At 49.7% G+C, this 16,874-nt stretch overlaps 1 protein-coding gene across 5 annotated transcripts in view; it reads right to left on the bottom strand.

Moving 5' to 3' along the window:
* The window catches only part of RAB11FIP3 (RAB11 family interacting protein 3), an 80,979-nt gene that overhangs the window by 7,952 nt on the left and 56,153 nt on the right, over positions 1-16,874 (bottom strand). For 4 of the 5 annotated variants that reach the window (XM_030001807.2, XM_030001809.2, XM_030001810.2 and 1 more), the window contains 6 exons: positions 14,979-15,152; positions 10,731-10,865; positions 7,385-7,420; positions 4,504-4,597; positions 2,621-2,724; positions 435-575 (listed from right to left, as the gene is read on the bottom strand). In XM_030001807.2, coding sequence (XP_029857667.1) covers positions 435-575; positions 2,621-2,724; positions 4,504-4,597; positions 7,385-7,420; positions 10,731-10,865; positions 14,979-15,152 — 684 coding nt within the window. The remainder of the gene's footprint in view (positions 1-434; positions 576-2,620; positions 2,725-4,503; positions 4,598-7,384; positions 7,421-10,730; positions 10,866-14,978; positions 15,153-16,874) is intronic. The other variant, XM_030001808.2, reaches the window with a different exon arrangement.

Genomic DNA, 16,874 nt, shown 5'->3' with positions numbered 1-16,874 from the left:
CCTTTTGGAAAACTCTTCCTTCCCACATATTTGCTTGTTTCCTTGAAGGTGGAAAACATCTTAGCATCAAACATACTTCCATGGGTCATTCATGGGAACAAGCACGAACAAACCACCTCTTCATTCACACACTGTGGGGCAGGCGCATGGATAGAGAATGTGAGCTAAATTTAAACTGCATCAGGGAAATTCAAATAAAGAGTCTGAGGCTACGTTTATGGAGGAGCTTGATTTTGGAACAACAGCAGGAGAAGTAGCCAAAACTCAGGGTTTATAATGACTTTAGTTACACCTTCAACCAAGTTAAACTTGCTGTCTACTGCACTTTGTCTCCCCAAAGGCTGCAGTTGCAAAGTGGCAACCTGTACACATATTCCAGTGTGTACATGTGGGTCCAGGAGACCTGCCACCACCCAGCCCTGCCCCAGCCCCACCTGGCCTGCAGGTTCTCAATCTCAATGCTCTTCTCCCTCTCCATTTTGCTCAGCAGCTCCCTCTGCTTCTTGATCTCCTCCAGGAGTGTTTGGTCAGCTCTCAGCTCCTGCTCCTTCAGCTGTTCCTCAAGAGCATTTGCTCTGCAGAGAGGAGAGAGAGGATTAACCCTTCCTGATGGCTCACCCCCGGCACGCTGCCATCCCAAGGGATGGATCAGACCCTCTTCCCAGCCTTCCTCCCACTCCACAGGAGAGCTGGGAGAAGCAGACTGTAAAATGGAGCGAGCTTTCCGGGAAAGTACACTTATCGCCATCTCAAGCAGCAGGTGTATGAGGGCTTCACTTCGTCCCAGCAGATGCAGTGGGAAAGCAACACGGTCCCTGAAACCCCCAACGACACTACTGCTGACCCACATGACAGTCAAATAAAATAAGCCAGGTGGTACATGTTGGTATGGTCTCTGTCTAGTTTTAAGTCTCCAGGCTGCATCAAAACCCTTTTTAAGGAGGAGGCCAACAAGGGGGTGAGGTGAGGGTGAAAGGACAGTAATCATGTTCTAACCCCTGGCCTGTGGGTCACAGTCACAACATCACTCAGAACAAGCTACTTAATCAGAATCTCATAGAATCATCGAATCATTTAGGCTGGATGAGACCTTTAAGATCATCAAATCCAACTGTAAATCCCAGGGTTGTGGTTTCACCTGCAGCGGCCATGGCAGAGAAATTCTCCTTCAGCCGTTTCTGGCATTTTGGGCTCCTTTACTCTGCCCTGAAGTAGTCTTCTCTTCTCTGGGCAATGAGACAACAGCCCCAATCCTCCTCCTTTTCACTCTCTCATGTCCCCAGCAAAAAAAAATGGGATCTGCAGGTCAACTTTCTCCGTGTGCCAGCATAACAGCAATTTACACGTGGTCCTGAGACTGTGACAGTGCAGGCAGTGGCCGTGTTTGCTCAGGCAGGGCAGAGGTATTTGCCAGCACGCCTACCTGCCCTCTGGAGCAGTCAGAGGTAGCCCATGTCGCTGCACTGCAGTAAATCACCCAACCCCAGCAGCGGTCCAAGAGCCGAGGTTTGCTAGGAGGCTGGTGTGCTGGAGTTTATGCAATAGCTTTGCATAGGCAGGTGGGGAAGGCTTTTGCCAGATGAACCTATTCTTCAACCAGCAACAAGTACACTCGGGGCTTTACTTGATTGAAAGCTGACTGACACTTCTGGGCCAAGGCGCTAAAGTGAAAACATTTCCCTCGCTGCAAAGTTTATCAGGGCTTAGAGAAACCTTTGTTTGAATCGCTCGGTTCCCTGACACGATTGTTACTTAACAGTCTTACAGCCCTATAGATAAACTCCTGCTGGGTTTATCTGCTGAGGGTAAATACACTGCTGGAAGAGAGAAGCCTGCCAGATTAGTAAAGACAGTGATTACATCAAATGAGATCCAAAGGGCTACACCCCAGCCAGGATCCAAAAGCAACAGGATCAAGGCTGGCTGTGGGGAGGGTAGACATGGGTAGTAGGGACCCTACTGTACCTTCCACCCAGACCTAATGGGTGAAATAAGGGCCAGAAAGAGTCCATACAGAGCAAGTATGAAGCATATATCCTCCCTGAATGGGAAGCTTTCCAAGAAGCATGACCCTCCTGCAGCCCTCTGAGCCAACCCCTGGAGCTCCAGAGCTCCACAGAGACCTTTCAAGATGGACACGTGGGGCAGGGAAGCACATAAAAAAAAATATTAAAAAAAGATCTGAAAAGCAGCATTATAGCTACTTCTGCTACTTCTGCTATATCTGAGCAGAACGTGGCGAAGGAGGCATTTGCCATTTGTCCTGGCTGAGCTGCAAGCCATTTCCTGCACTCCTGGGAATTTGCCAGAGACCCAGAAAAGTGTGTGCAGGATGCTGTGATCCCACACATGGCCCTCATTCAGAGAAGGCAGCCTGAATCCCAGCTAGATTTAACCACAGCTGCCCTCTGCCAGGGCGGGATTGGATCGTCAAGTGCAGAGCTGTGAAGCTTTCCTGCTATTTTCTGTCTCCCTCCTCTCCTGCTGTCTCCTTTCCCCACATGCTCTGGCAGCTGGGCCGCGGGGAAGGCACGGGCTGCTGCAGTACATGGAGGGGGAAAAGGCACCACAGGCGATGCTAAGCTTCATTTTGGCCATGGCACAAGCCCGGCTCCCTTACCTGTGCACGAGCTGCAGGTTTTCCTGCTTGAGGCGGCTGTGCTGCTCGCCGTTAGCAGCTGTGTCCTTCTCCAGCTCCGTCACCCGCTTCTCCAGAAAGACCACCTGTGCAACACGAGAGGGGAGGATCAGCTGCCCGTGCTTAAACCCGCTGGCAAAGTGGCACCAAGTGCCAGAGCAACTCCCACCACCTCCAGCATACCATGCAGGTGCTCCCTGCTCGCTTTGAGGCTGCCTCAGTTTGTTGCACTGATTCAGAGCCGGTCACCCTGGTGCAGCTCCTGGCATTACCTGTGTCCTGCTCTTCACCGCACAAGGCAGCCTGAGCTGCAGGAGCCATCACTAGGGCTTGCTCCTGGGTGAGCTACTTAAAAATAGATGGTTGCCACTGGAATCAGGTAGCCATGCCTCGATTTAAAGCATCCTTTTAAAACATCCTTTTACACCCTGGTTTTGATGTCTCCCATGTACCAATACGGAGCCAAATGCTTCACTCTTTCCTTTCCTCATACCCTTCATGATGATGTCCTACATGGAGGTCCAGAGGGAAAGACCCCAGTTGGATCACCAGAGCTCTGCTGCATCCAAGTGCAGACCTGAGGCTGGGGATAAGCACCTGCTGCCTGAAACAGGACTGAAAGACCTTGAGTTCACAGCTATATGTAAATAAAGTCACATAAGAGGAAACAATGCTAGCTGGTGGGAAAGGATCAGAGATAAGTATTTTCTCCCTGTACCTATAAGGGGCTCATTTCAGCTGTATTTGCATTTTCATTCAGTTTTCCTAAATAGTGCACAACTCTGAAGAGCAAAGGGGGCCGGGAGTGCCCCTCTGCTTCCCACCCAAGTAGGAGTGTGGGCGGGTGGGGAACCGCAGGAGGACAGAGTTCATGGTCCCAAAAATCCCATTTATACCCATACAAGAACAATCACGAAAGACTAGGCAATTAGGAGCATGTCTGCAAAACCAGAATCATTGCTCTGGGGAGAAGGGCAAGCGACATGCAAGTGTATTAAAAAAAGAAACATGCAGAGACACAAGGCCTTTTCCAGAAGTACACACATGGTTTCCCAAGCCAGATGCCTTAAGGAATGCAAGTGTTTTATTCAACTTTCAGACTTGGAAAAATGTTGATTTTTCATTCTTTTTTTAAAGGTCTTCTATGCATTATAATTATATCCGAGTGCAGCCACACACATATGTATTTCTCTTCCACATGCTGCTCCATGCAGCTCTCTATTCGTGATTCCAGAATTAAAAAGTCATTTTCAAGGAGTTTCAGGACTGCAGCAGACATTTGCACAAGCCACAACTCACCTGTCTAACTTTCCTTCTTTCCCTTAGTTATTTTAGCTGGGGATGCTCAAACAAAAGCTTTCTTGTGCTCCTGCCAAGCTCCCATTTTGTCCTATAATCCTTTTCTAGTAACACCCCAGCAAAACCCAACAGGACCAGCACAAAATCAGCTTTATATCCTGACGGCATGAGCAGCAGCAGCAAGAGCGTGCCAAGGAACGGAAGTCCTTGTTTCACATCACGCGACTGCTCATCTCCGAAAAGCAGAATTTGAGAACATCTTATTACATGAAGCAGAAGTGAAAATACAGCCTGCAAACAGCTGTCAGCATGGCAGCACACCTCCACCCCCCAGGAGAAGGCACCAGTGCCACCTCCTGACTCAACACAGGACCTCTGCAACTCAACTCAGAGCGCTCTCATTCTCCATCCCCTCGATGTGGAGGGCTTCGTATGTCCCACCTGCACTGAGCTACCCAGTGCCAGCTGCGCAGTAAGAGAAGCTTCAGCCTAACTCCTGCCTGGGGATCTCGGAGCATTGCAAGCCACTACATGCTCCAGGATAGCGTAGACAGCATCACTCTTACCTTGTCTGTGATATCCTCTTCTGTACACTCCAGCGTATCCCGGTAAGACTCCTCCATCACCCCCACGGACAGTGTGCTCGTCTGATGCAACTGTCTATAACAGAGACAAACCACCCCAACCCACAGCAACACGAACATTAGAGCGAATGTCGCAGGACATGGCAATTTCAGATGACAACTGCTCTTGCAGGATACGGTCCTCTCTCTCCCCTCCTGAGCTGCCACCCCCCTTTCCAAGGGGATTTAATAGCACTGCTCCTTCTTGGGCTGCAGGATTTGCAGCAAAAGATGGCGTGGGCCAGGTCCTTCTCACCACCACAAGCTCCAACGGGCAATGAAGCTCACCGCCCCAGTGCGCCCAGAAAACAGGACTGAGCGGGTGGCTGCTTACCAGCTCAATGAACGTGCCCTGCCAGGGAAGCGCAGACGTGGACACATGCTGCTGGGACTTCATACCATGATCATTTGTTCTTGCTCTTTGGAATGGGAAGAGATAAGAGCTCACTCTTTTCACTTTCTTTCTTTATGAATGTACCAAGGCTGTGTATTATCCAGCAAAGGACAGAGTACTCCACTCTAGCCACTGATAAGGTTAATAAGAAGTGGGGGGCAGCGGGTGTAAGGGGAGGGAGGAGAGAAAAAAAACTCCAAACCTGTTGTGAAACACCCCAGCCCACCTCCCTGCACCAGCCACGACAGCTGAGAGTGAGCTAATCATTAGCAAGGCCTTGCGACATTGGTGTCCACAGCTTCGTGGCTATCTAAAGGACATCCCGTGGAGGGGCTGACCTGTGCTTAATCCTTGTGGTATCACTGTAGATCAGCTCCATCATCTCCTGGCACAAGAAACCGCTATTGCCACGGGGAGGGGTGGTTGTATTCCAGCTCTGTGAACCTCAGGCAGATGCTGCCTGGAGAAAACCACTCTGCCTTCCACTGTAACTCAAACGATGAGCAGCCTGATCTACCTTTGAAGCCAGCGCTGCTTTGAGCAGGAGGTGAATGAGAAAACCACAGAGGTCTCTTTGAACCTCAGTTTTTCCTAAGGATTTGTAATGTGGGCTCTCAAATTCACCCTGCTACGCAATATGCTCATGCAAGTATTCATGAAGCTTAACTGGCATTTACCAAAGAGACCACAGCTGAGTACCAGTCTTATTTTGCAGCCTCACCCTGAGTATATATTTAGATTCTGAAGTCTCAGGCACATTTGTCATTTAAATCATGCCAAGCACAACAGGGCTTAAGCAGCTGAGATTTCTTGGCACAACCAGAACCCGGTAACGAAAATCAGGAAAGAGCCCTTACCACAATAAAATCAATTTCCTAAAAGCAAATGTTTTGGTATTATTCAGTAATTACAGTATTTGCAACAAAGGGCTTTCTTTGGGCTGATCTTAAGGATCTGGCTCTACTCTGCAGCAAACCCTTGTTATCTCTCTTGTTATCACAAACTAACTCGACTGCTCTTGAATTAACCAATATTTACCTAAGCCCACAACTCCCAGTGTCAGAAAAGCATCTTGCAAATGCAAAGGGCCAGGAAGGCTCAATCCCCCATAAGACAGGGCATCTCCATTCCCAGAAGTTTAACTCAAATCCTCCCTAAATTTGCTCTGCCAGACATGGGACAAAAACTAGTCCTAAAACAGGAAACCTGGGGACAGGCTGCTCCCTTCAACCTTCTTTCCTGCCAGTGTTTTTAACAAAGATCTAGAAACTAAGATGACCGGAACTAGGAAATGTAATATTAAGGACCTGCTTCCTTGCCAGGATTGGAAATCGTGCCAGGGGAAACTTGCTGACCACAGGAAAATTGGAGAAGGGAAAGGTGTGAGAGCACACGGGAGGGAGAGGCATACAGATGCTGCTTGGGTCAGCGCAGGGAGCAGACTGTGTGCCAGGGCACGGGGGTATGAGCATCACTCAAATTGAGCTGTCTATTCCTTTGCAGCATCCTTGCTCTGCTCAGAAACAAGCAAAGAGAAAACCAACAAATGCAGAGGGCAATCTCCCTCACCCCCAAGCAGGGCAGAGGCAGGCAGGACAGCTAAGGTGAGCCTTAATATATTCTTAAAAGCACGATGACATGGGAACAGGAGGGATGGTAAAGGTGGGGAAGGAAAGATGAGCACCAGGTGCCATCGAGAAGGGATGGACCCTCTGCCCCAGCAATTCAGAGCAAACTCTGCAGCTTTTCCTGTGCAGTCAGGGATAAAAATGCCCACAAAGAAAGGGCGACTGGCATCACACGAGATGGTCGCGCAGGACAGAAGCAGCGCAGCATTAAACCCCAGGACGGGGATACCTGCAGCCAGCCCCCAGGAACTCCCCAAAGCCCCTGACCGAGCAGGGAAGGCTGCTCCTGCAAAGTCAAGTGCTGAGGATTACACTGAGCAAAGGAAAACAGAACCAAGAGACTTGTCTAAGGTGGCTGGCTTTTTTCGGGTGCTGCAGAAGTCCCTCCAAGTGGGTGTACTGACTGGTCCGGTCTTCTAGAGACCCACCATGGTGACACTGGGGAGGAGACAGCCCAGCCAAGCAGTCCAGAGGGACATGCCCTTCTAGAGACTCCTTCCCCACTCCACATGCCCCCCCTGCTGGGGCACTGGCAGGATGGAGGGGGAAAAGCACCCCTACTTTTGTTCTGGAAGAAATCAGGTTGACACCAGTCTCCAGCTGCATGCATGAGTGAGAAAACCCCATTTCAGAAAAACAGCTATTGCAAACTATACCAGAATTAAACCCGCTTTTCCCCAGCGCTATGCAACACACCCAGAAGTACAATACTGCAAGCTTATTTTGACAGTCTTCCTTCTGCAGGCCCGGCAGCTAGTACAGACACCCCTCTCACCAAGAAGTAATAGGAGTATAAGCTTACCTTGCCACCTTCTTGCTTGAGAGCCTTTTATTTGGACTGCAAAATGAAGAAAAAACAGGAAAGAGTTAGGATAGCTGACAGTGGAGAGCAAGAGAAACAGGAAACTGCAAGTACTCTGGGGCACATCCTTTGCTATGGCAGGGGAGCGCCCACACGGCATGCACAGCCCGGCCACCCCCAGTAAAAGGCAGGCGAGGAAACCGCTCACATATTTAACAATGCAGCGATAACAAACCAAATGGAATAACGCCACAGAAAACCTCACCACCTCCAGCAACGGTATCCTCTCACCGGCTGATCCCTGTCCTGAAAGCTGATCCCCGAGGAAAGTGCTAATAATAGCGGTGAGTTTGGTGGGCTTCAGCCTGGTGCCGACGGCAGACCAAGCTACGTCTCCTGCACCCCACATTATCCCAGCCCTCCTTTCCCCTGCTACCCCCCCCCAGGAGCTCCCTGCCCAGCAGCTGGGGAACAGGACACAGCTCCTGCCTCCAAACGGGCACTTCCATCCTTCTGCATGCTGGTTTGCACTTCTCACAAAGATTATTCTCACTATTAGGCTCTGGATCGCCAGAGAATTGCTGCCTACTTGCAGCTCAGAGATTTTAGAAGCTGTTGATCATTTCCCTTTCTGGATTTTAAGCATGGGCACTGTTATAATCGCTGGGGAGGGGTACGAGCTCTCCTTTGCACAGATAACTGACGGAGATCACACACCCCGGCTCCGTATATGCCTGAACCAGCTGCCACCATACCACAGCGGTCAGGGTTTAGCTAATGCTCAACGTGACCCACAGTACTAACAGCCAAGGTCCACGTTACCCTGCCCCTGCCCCTGCCCCTCGGGATGGGGCTGCAGGCTCTCCCCACTGAGAAAAAAAAGCCTTTTTCAGAAACAGCTACTTGCTAAGATGCTTCTTCCAGTCCTTCAGTCGTGACTGATACAGCTGCACGCTAGTGAAGCAAGCGGGGCTTGGATCTCACTCCTCATCTTCCACCCAAACACACACTGTTGTCAAACAGATGCCACTGGGACACATCACTGATACCAAATCATCACTGAACGATGGCAGTAAACACAGCTCTAGCCCGAGCAGAGAAGCAGCAATTGCATTCCCTGGTGCTTAGCTCAGTTTAAAGAAAAAATAAAAATAAAAATAATCTGGGAGTCCATTCCTGCCTAGAGCTGCAACAATTACATTAGTTCTTAGAAGGAGGAATTAAAAATAGCTGAGGACAATTTTCTTTTAAAAAAAAAACCAGTGACCAACCAGGGGCTGTTGTCAGGGTTACCAGCCCTCATGTCAAAAGTGCATCCTCAAACCCCAGTTTTCCAAGGAGTGCAAAAGCCACTGCTGGCCAGGCTTCAAGGACGCTCGGCACCCGCCTGAGGGGAGGAGGTCAGGCCCTCGTGTTTGCCAGCAATTGTAACGAGTCACGTATGTCCCAGCACCGGAGAGAGAAAAAATATTTTTCTCTGCAAACAGCTTATCAGAAAGCAGTGCCGGCACCTGCGGGTGTCTCTGGAGGGGATGAGACACACAACCTCTGCTTCAAGGACACCAAAACAAAATATACTTTCACAAAACGGGCTCATCCCAAGCTCCTTGAGGATTTCTTCCCTGCCTTCCTGTGCCGTGGGCTCGGGCAGCAGTGCCCCCATGCTGGGACCAGGCTCCCCACCTTATTCCAAGTATAAAACACTGTATATACGCCCACAGCCTTTAAGACTGAGGCTGTTACATGGCGGCTTGGGCTTCACCCCAGCTGCTAGCATCCTCTGGAGTGGGTGTCTTCAGGCTTTGCCTCCCAGGCACGGTGCGAGTCTGCTTGGCCCAGATTTTGGTCCAGTTTCTGCTGCTCTCTTTGCTTGCAGTCTAGGACTTGTCCCCTTGCACTGAGGGCTTCACATTGCTGGTGATGCTGGGAGTAAACAGGTCCTGCCACATCCTACATGGGGACACCTCTCATGTCCTCACTGCAGAAAGGGTGGGTAATGCCCCCCCCCCATCGGGTCAGTGCGCAGGGGCACTTGGAACAAAGTTCCAGCAAATTTGTGCATAGGAAACCCTGAACACAGATGGAGGAACCACACCTACTCGCCCTGAGCCCAAAGGGCACGCGTTAAATCAAAATCTACGGAATTCCCACCATGACACCATGGGTCGGGGAAGCTTCCTCTGGAAATCCCATCCATCATAGAAGGCTCTGAGGTGTTAGTTCAGCTTTGCAGGTAAATTTGGTGGAGAAAGCCTGAAATGGAGTGGGGCTACTGGTGTATCCAGGGTAGTCGAGCGTTCCCCTTAACTACATAACCTGAGACCCATCACTGAGCCTCAAGGCCTCCAACAGCAAAGGCAACTATTTACCCAAGAAAGAGAAAGGAAGAGGAATACTTTTTCCATTAAAAAATTTAAGGTCAAGCTCATATTTGTTTTCCAGTTGTCTTCCCATAGCTATATAGCCCAGGAGAGTTCCCATGTCACACTGTCCCTGTAGAGGACAGATAGAGACCAAAAGCATGACCAAAAAGCACACCAGATGTGAGAAGAATGATTATCATTAATGCCACCATCCTTCCACAGACTGCAAACAGGTCTGAAAAAATAAACAAATAGAATCCCTCCCCACTTGTCAAATCAGCAAGTCCAGCCGCTGGCTGGTAGACCTCAAACGTTACATTCAAAAACTCGTGAAGTTCCTACCCAAAGGCCCCGGTGTCTATCACGTCTACCCAGCTAGTGGTGGCACATAGGTGGGCAGGCAGCTGGCGAAGCTGGGTGAAACAAGATTTTACTGCTGCAAAGCGAGAGCGTCTACAGGAGAGGTCCCAAGTCACAGAGAGCAAGCTGATGTTTCCAGATTACTGCTGCAGTGGGAGGACAGGCTGTACCTACCCTTCCAGGTTGAACCAGCAACTCGAGCATGCCTCCACACTGGGCATTATTGGCCAGAAGACCTGGCAGTCTTTTCCTTGGTGACAGAAATACTGTACATGATCAGCTTATGGCTTCAAGTCCCGATGCAAGGGCTGCATTGCTCGGAGCGTGGAGAAGCACCCACCACTCAGCAGGACATGCAAAGAGGCTGCCCAGAGCAGAAGGAAGACTCTCATTGTCTGCCAGCCTCCGTGACTCAGATTAAAGGAAACTTCTGCTCACCCTCCGTAACATTATTACAACCTTTACCACCTGGAGAGGCTCACCTCATTTGGTGAAATTCATCCCCTTTCACAACCATGAATCAAGCAACGCACCAGCAAAGGAAAGCTGTGCGAGACAAGGAGAGTCTTCCCCTCTAGAACATCATTCCCAACACTGAAATGGCCACACACAAGCTCAATTACCTATTCATTTCAAGATCATTCAGGCGAGCAGAAAGATCCTCGAGGCGGTTGATTTGTTTGTGGCACTGGCTACAGTAAAACTCAAATGCTTCATCTGCGATAATGCTGTGCAGTTTCGCAGCGAGCGGATTGGTGCTAGAGAAATCACAAGGGTCATTTTAACAGGACAGAACAGACAGGGCTGATTTTTGTCTGTGGCTTCCACAAGCTGAGCGTACATTTGGGCAGGGGAACTTTTGGTGTGAGATACAAGACTTGCAATTAAAAACTTCAGGGCAGATTGGGTCACCTCCCCTCTCGATTTTAGAAGCCAAATCACAGTCAATATGGAGTTGCTATAAATTAGCAGGACTTCCATCACCTTCCTCCCAGAGACTTTTAGCAGCTGAGCTCAGCCCATGTTTCCAAACCCTTGTGCCAGCCAGCTCTTGTGGAGGACCCCCTGAGTGCCCAGGGAAGGTGAGGTGCATGCTTTCCACAAACCTACACAACTACAAGGTTTATTTTCCAACATGATTTTCCAAGCAACCTGTCTCAGGAGGCTCTAGCAATGGTTCTGGTTTGCCTTGGTAAATGCAGACCGAACTCACACACCACTGGATTGGGTGCCGTGAGCGAGAGCCAAATCCTTTGGTTGGTCACACTGTTTTTCAACGGGATGCTTTAAAAATAGAGCAGCTGTGCTGCTGTGGACCCTCTGTTAGTAATGCAAACAATCAGACTTTCATTGCAAAGAGCTTTCAAGCTGAGCTTAAAAAGGTGGTTGCAATTCAACTGCTCTCTCCTACAAAGTGAAACACAGAGAAACTAAGCAGCAGTGTTGCCTTACTGTAGGGAACATCATTTGGCAAGGGGACATGGGGGTCTACAGGACTTTAACAGCTTGGGAAGCTAATGGGTCCGATCAGCTTTTCCTTTTCAGCTACTGACGTGGAAAGCATGCTGCCGAGGCATTCACCGACACTTGGCAAACCAGGGAGCCGTTTCCCCCATCTGACACGACTTGGGCAGGACAGAGTTTGGTCAAGGGATTCTGTGTTACTCTGAGGCCAAATAAATGCCATAAATCCTTTCTGTGGGAAAATGTGCTTCTGGAAGCCACAGACTTTAATCAAAGAAAGGTTAATAGTGAAAAAACAAAGTAGTTCAATAAGAAAGACAGGTAAAGGTGTGAGCAAACACAAGCAAGCTTAAAACCAAAAGGCATCTGAAAGGGCTAGTCAACCCCGTGATACAGACACACACTGGCAAGTCCTGGCCCGGGAGATGCTGAGTGCGTGGGACACCCAGGGAGGGGTCCCCTGGCTCAGCACTTCTGCATAACCCCTCACTGACATTTTTGGTGGCAGTGGGATGTCAGCAGCCCAGCCACCCCCAGGGTCAGGCCTCTGAGTTTGTGCCGTCTGTACAGTATTTCCGAGCCCCTTTAAAACAGGCAACTGGACAACAGTAAATGCTGAATTGCTCATCTCTTCCCATTCCTGGAAAAAAAAAAAATATTGAAAAACATTCCCCCTACCCTCTAGGGCAGGTTTGGACCCAGGATAATCATTATCCACCAGCAGTCAGTTCAACTGCTCAGGCTTTGCGCAGGGTAAGAGCTGACAGAAGCTTTATGGCACCTGGAAGAAGTGATGTGCCCTTTGCTGGGCTCTGCCCGCGTGCCTGGCTGCACGAGCCCTGTTCAGTGAGTCTTCCTCGCCCCTGCCGGGAGGCAGAAACAGCTCACCCGGCTGGGCGCATCCCTGGGTGAGGTGTGAACCCGAATCTTAACAAGCATTAATCAAAATGGGAAAAGAAGCGTAGAGAACCCACAGGCCAGCCTGGCAACTCTTCGGGTGCGTGTAGATATACTTGGCCTCTGGCTGTGTTGGTTGTTTGCCCGTTGAGTGGGTGAGAGCTCAACCGCACTGCACCGCGGGGTGTCCCCACCTACCCCTCGTGGCAAGCCGCCACGCTCTGCACCATATGCAGCCTTCCTGCCTCCTCCCTCCATCTCGTGGAGTAATGTTCGTCTTCCACAGGTCATCGGCACTTACTGACACAGCACATTGGCAGCCGTAATGGGTGCGTGCAAGGAGTTTTTCCTTTCAGTTGCCATTCATTTCCCACCAAGCGTTGCAGAGAGACTTCTCCTACCGGATGGACGTGCCAGGGAAGAGGTAGCAACCCAAGAGGAAGGATCACAACACACACACAAGGACTAAGCAGGAAAACGCAATACCCCATGGTCTTCCCTGAAGGCTCTTGGGTTTTGTATTAGTCCTCTGGTGAAGATCTGGAGCTGTGGCAGGAAAATTTGTCAGTGTTATTCCTGTTTAGAGACTCTAGTAACATGGAAAGGGTGCGTGGTGATGTGACCGTTCACAAGCGATACTGCTCCTCATATTCAAACCTCAGCCAAAAAACCAAAAGTTCAGCCTGAACCAGAGATATCCTGTAGTTCTTTAAGGTTTCACTAATATTTAAACGCTCTGGGGAGGCAGGTCTATGTTCAGAAAAAACAGCACAATCTCAGAGAACCTTCATGCATGCAAAGATAATCCAAGGTAAGGGCTAGACCTGAAAGGCATGAGGAAATCCTCTGTTTCAAACAGAAGCCTGTTCTTAACTCTAGAGGTTTTGCAGGATTTATCTGCAGCCTGCCTCCCTAGCAAGCCCCAGCAGTGAGTCTCCAGCATAACCACCACGAGCTGTGTGGCCACATGCCGAGTGAGGCCCTCCCAGCAGAGGAAAGATGCTGCAGAGCATGATCTTGTGGATAAGATCCAAAGAGACAGAGCAGCAGTGGGGAGGCGGCGCCCTGACGGAACAAGATTTGAACACTGGGAGCGTAGGCAACTTGGGAGCTCCAGACTGATAAAGAAAAAGTTTAACTGATTGCAAAGCTCCTTTAGCTGAGTATTTTCTTGCCAGGAGCCTTCTGGACTAGGTTGGATGCCCAACCTCAAGGAGAAACTCAAAACAAACACCAAGGCTGGGTGTTATCCGAGAGCACTTTGTATGCTGCAGCACCAGTACAGACAGCCATACTCGGCACTTCTGCACAGTGCCATCAAAGGACAAGCGTGGATGAATGACGCGTATGTTCCACTGTAGCGTATCCCATCACATCAAGCGCTGGAGCACTGGTTTCCTGAAGTAATGGGTTAGGCATGTTTTACAGCAACACTCTCCTGTTGCAGGTTTTGTTAACACCCTCAAAATTCCTGCTGCACCAGCAAAAAAAGAAAGTCAGCCCTGACCTGCAGCAAAGCACATGTGTGGAGATTTGACAGCAGTTCTTCCCTGTCAGCCCTGTGCAACCAGAATTGCCCAAACTCTACAAAGCTTTAGGAAGCTAGTAGAAAACAGGCAGACAGCAAAAAAAAAAAGTTATGACAAGTTTGTACTGCTGCAGAAAGTCACAAACGTGTATCATCCCAAAGGAAAAAAGTACGTTCTTGTCTTCAACACAACCGTGCGGCTGGCAGGGACCACTCCTGCCTTGCACAAAGATGCACTGCCCAATGGAAGAATGTGTCCCTGGTGTTATCTGTCGTCACAGAGATTTTGTGGGCTGCAGCAGTGGATGATGATTGTTGCAGATTTTACTTTTTTTCCTTAGAAAGTAAGTATTGACGGGTTTTGTACTGTCACACCAGCTCCTCAGTCCACCCTGCACAGGCTGGAAAACCAACATTTGCCTGGTTTCAGACCCTAATGCAAAGAGTGCTGGAAAACGCTACAGCCTGCTTCTTGCTCCGCATAACCCTTCGGCTGCCTAGAGAAGGAAGTCTGCCGCAGCTTCTGCAAATCCAACCAAGCATCACATCAAAGCCAAAAACACAAGCATGAGAGAGAAAGAAAAAAAAAAAATGTCATCCAACAGGACCAGGGGTAAAGCTGCATGGTGTTTTTCTCTACCGGAAGGTTCTACGAGGAGCCACATCCCTAATAGGAGTGGGAACATGATGTTGTCCTGGACGCATGTGAAATGCAGACTGCTCTTCCACCTGCTGCCAGGCATTTGTGTGTCTGGATGGGAGGATGGCACTGTTCAGGCAAAGAGAAGACTGAGGGAGGCAACTCCTCTTCCACTTCTGAGCCGATTATCCCACTGTATCCAAAGTTTCCCAGGAACCCCCTCTTGCAGGCCGATTAGTGTGCAAACCCAAAGGAAACAACTCTCTCACACACAAAGCATCGGCAAACACACTAAGCAAGTGAAACTGGTTAAGACATTGCCAGCGCTGTGCTGAGCGTTACCTGGGAGAGAGGAACGAGGAGCTATTAAAGCTGCTTTCCCCATTACACAAGCTGTCCGAGAACAAATCTGCTTCATTCCCTTCTCCGTAATCCTCAAAATGTTCCTCTCCGCTAATGACCGTAACGATGGAGTGGCTGAGGTCCGAGCCCAGGGGCAGGTCGTGCGGATGGGATCTGTGGGAACAGAGAGGAAGACATTAGAGGGTGGCCACTGCAGCAGCCTTTCCAATTGCATCCAATACACCCACTTTCCAAGTCACATCCCCCATTTCAGCAGACCAGGCTAGCTCTTCCTTACAGTGCGAGGGGCAGCCCAGGCACCACTGGGAAGTTTGCAGCAATTTTTTTCACAACAAACCAATACTTTTTCACACAAGCTCCCCTGGCAGCTGCAACACAGGATTTGGGGGTAGTCAGACTTGCAAGACGGTACCGGGGCTTGGTGGCAAGCCCTTGTACAGCACGAGGCGCAAGCAAAAGCACGGCAGAGAAAAAGCTCGGCATGTCCCAAACACACCCTAAATATGTTTTGGGTTACATCGTCAGCCTGTGTGCCGGGCTCACACTCGCTTACTGCTGTATAATCCTATCAAGAGCCCAGCACCGGGGTTTAACACTGTAACCCCCCCTCCATGACACAAATCCCAGCAGTTTACAGGCAGCTGCCAAACCCAGCAGTGACAGACCCCCTGGCAAGACAAAAGAGCCCTTTCCCTGCTCCTGCTGGGAAAACACTGTACACGCTCATGACAATCTTGGAGGGGAGAATGCTGTTTCATGTGTTTTTAACACCGGATCCAGAAGGCTGTAGTGTGTTAAGCCTCAGCCTAAACCCTGAACACACCCAGCACAGGTCCTGGGACGTCCCTTGCTTTGGAGGGGACACAGCTCGGCACAGAAGTCATCGTTTCTGTAAGCGTCTTTTCACGTGCGCAGTGTTGTATGAAGTCAAGCCACCATGGCAGTATGCACCCACTCTCAGAGGACTTTCCTGCCCAGGACTGCAGAGGTTTTAAAATTAAGCTGGGGGAAAAAGGCAGGGGGGATTTGTAAGAACCAGGCCGTGAAAGCCGCCCACATGTCTACGAACAACAGGTATGTGTTTTGGGGGGACTAGCATCACTCTCCTCTCCAAACTTCAATGCTAAAAAAAAAGATTGCATTATTATAAAAGCTGATATTTCAGGCTATGCCCCCCATCTTCATCCACTTGCTAGGAGAGGGAAAATGGGGGTATGACTAGATTGCTGTACTAAATCAGAAAGAAAAAAGATTACAGATAAGCCATTTATGACAAAAACGTGCACCATCTGAAGGATTTGCCCTTATCCCACTAATAAAAGCATGTCAACCCTCCAGCCAAAACCACAGCAGATCTCTATTTAACTGCAGACAAGTCCAGTCCAGCTTGTGGGCATCTGCACATCCTCCTTGTGCACTTGAGAAGCACCGTTATTCCCGCAGCAGGATCCGTCAGAAACCCATCCTCCCCAGCGGTGAGTCAGACGCTGCACCCAGCAGACCATTGCCGAAAGCATCGGAAATCTCTCCAGGAATAGAAGGCAGGGGGTGGAATTTTTAACTCACAAGCAAAACCCAACCCCAAATCTCTAAATTCGGGGCTGCGGTTTGACAAGCACCGTACAGAAGTAGATCTGATCAGGCACCTGGAAACCCTCAGCCAGGGATGCTTTGGGCAATAAATAGTACAACTATTTCATATGCACGTATTGGGGCTCTAGCAGTTTCAAGATCCAGAATCCAACTAATCTTTACTACGCACAGCCTAAATAACCACTTAAGCTCAAACCACCTAAGGTATGTTGAGCTTTAACAGCTACCGAGAAGCAGTGTTGAAGCTTTGATTCAGTCCACCAGCTGTGCTGGCCGGACTGC

The sequence above is a fragment of the Aquila chrysaetos genome, chromosome 25 (assembly GCF_900496995.4).
Source record: "Aquila chrysaetos chrysaetos chromosome 25, bAquChr1.4, whole genome shotgun sequence".
Lineage (NCBI taxonomy): Eukaryota > Metazoa > Chordata > Aves > Accipitriformes > Accipitridae > Aquila > Aquila chrysaetos.
The sequence above is the reverse complement of the archived record's forward strand: the minus strand, read 5'-3'. Positions and strand labels throughout refer to the sequence as shown.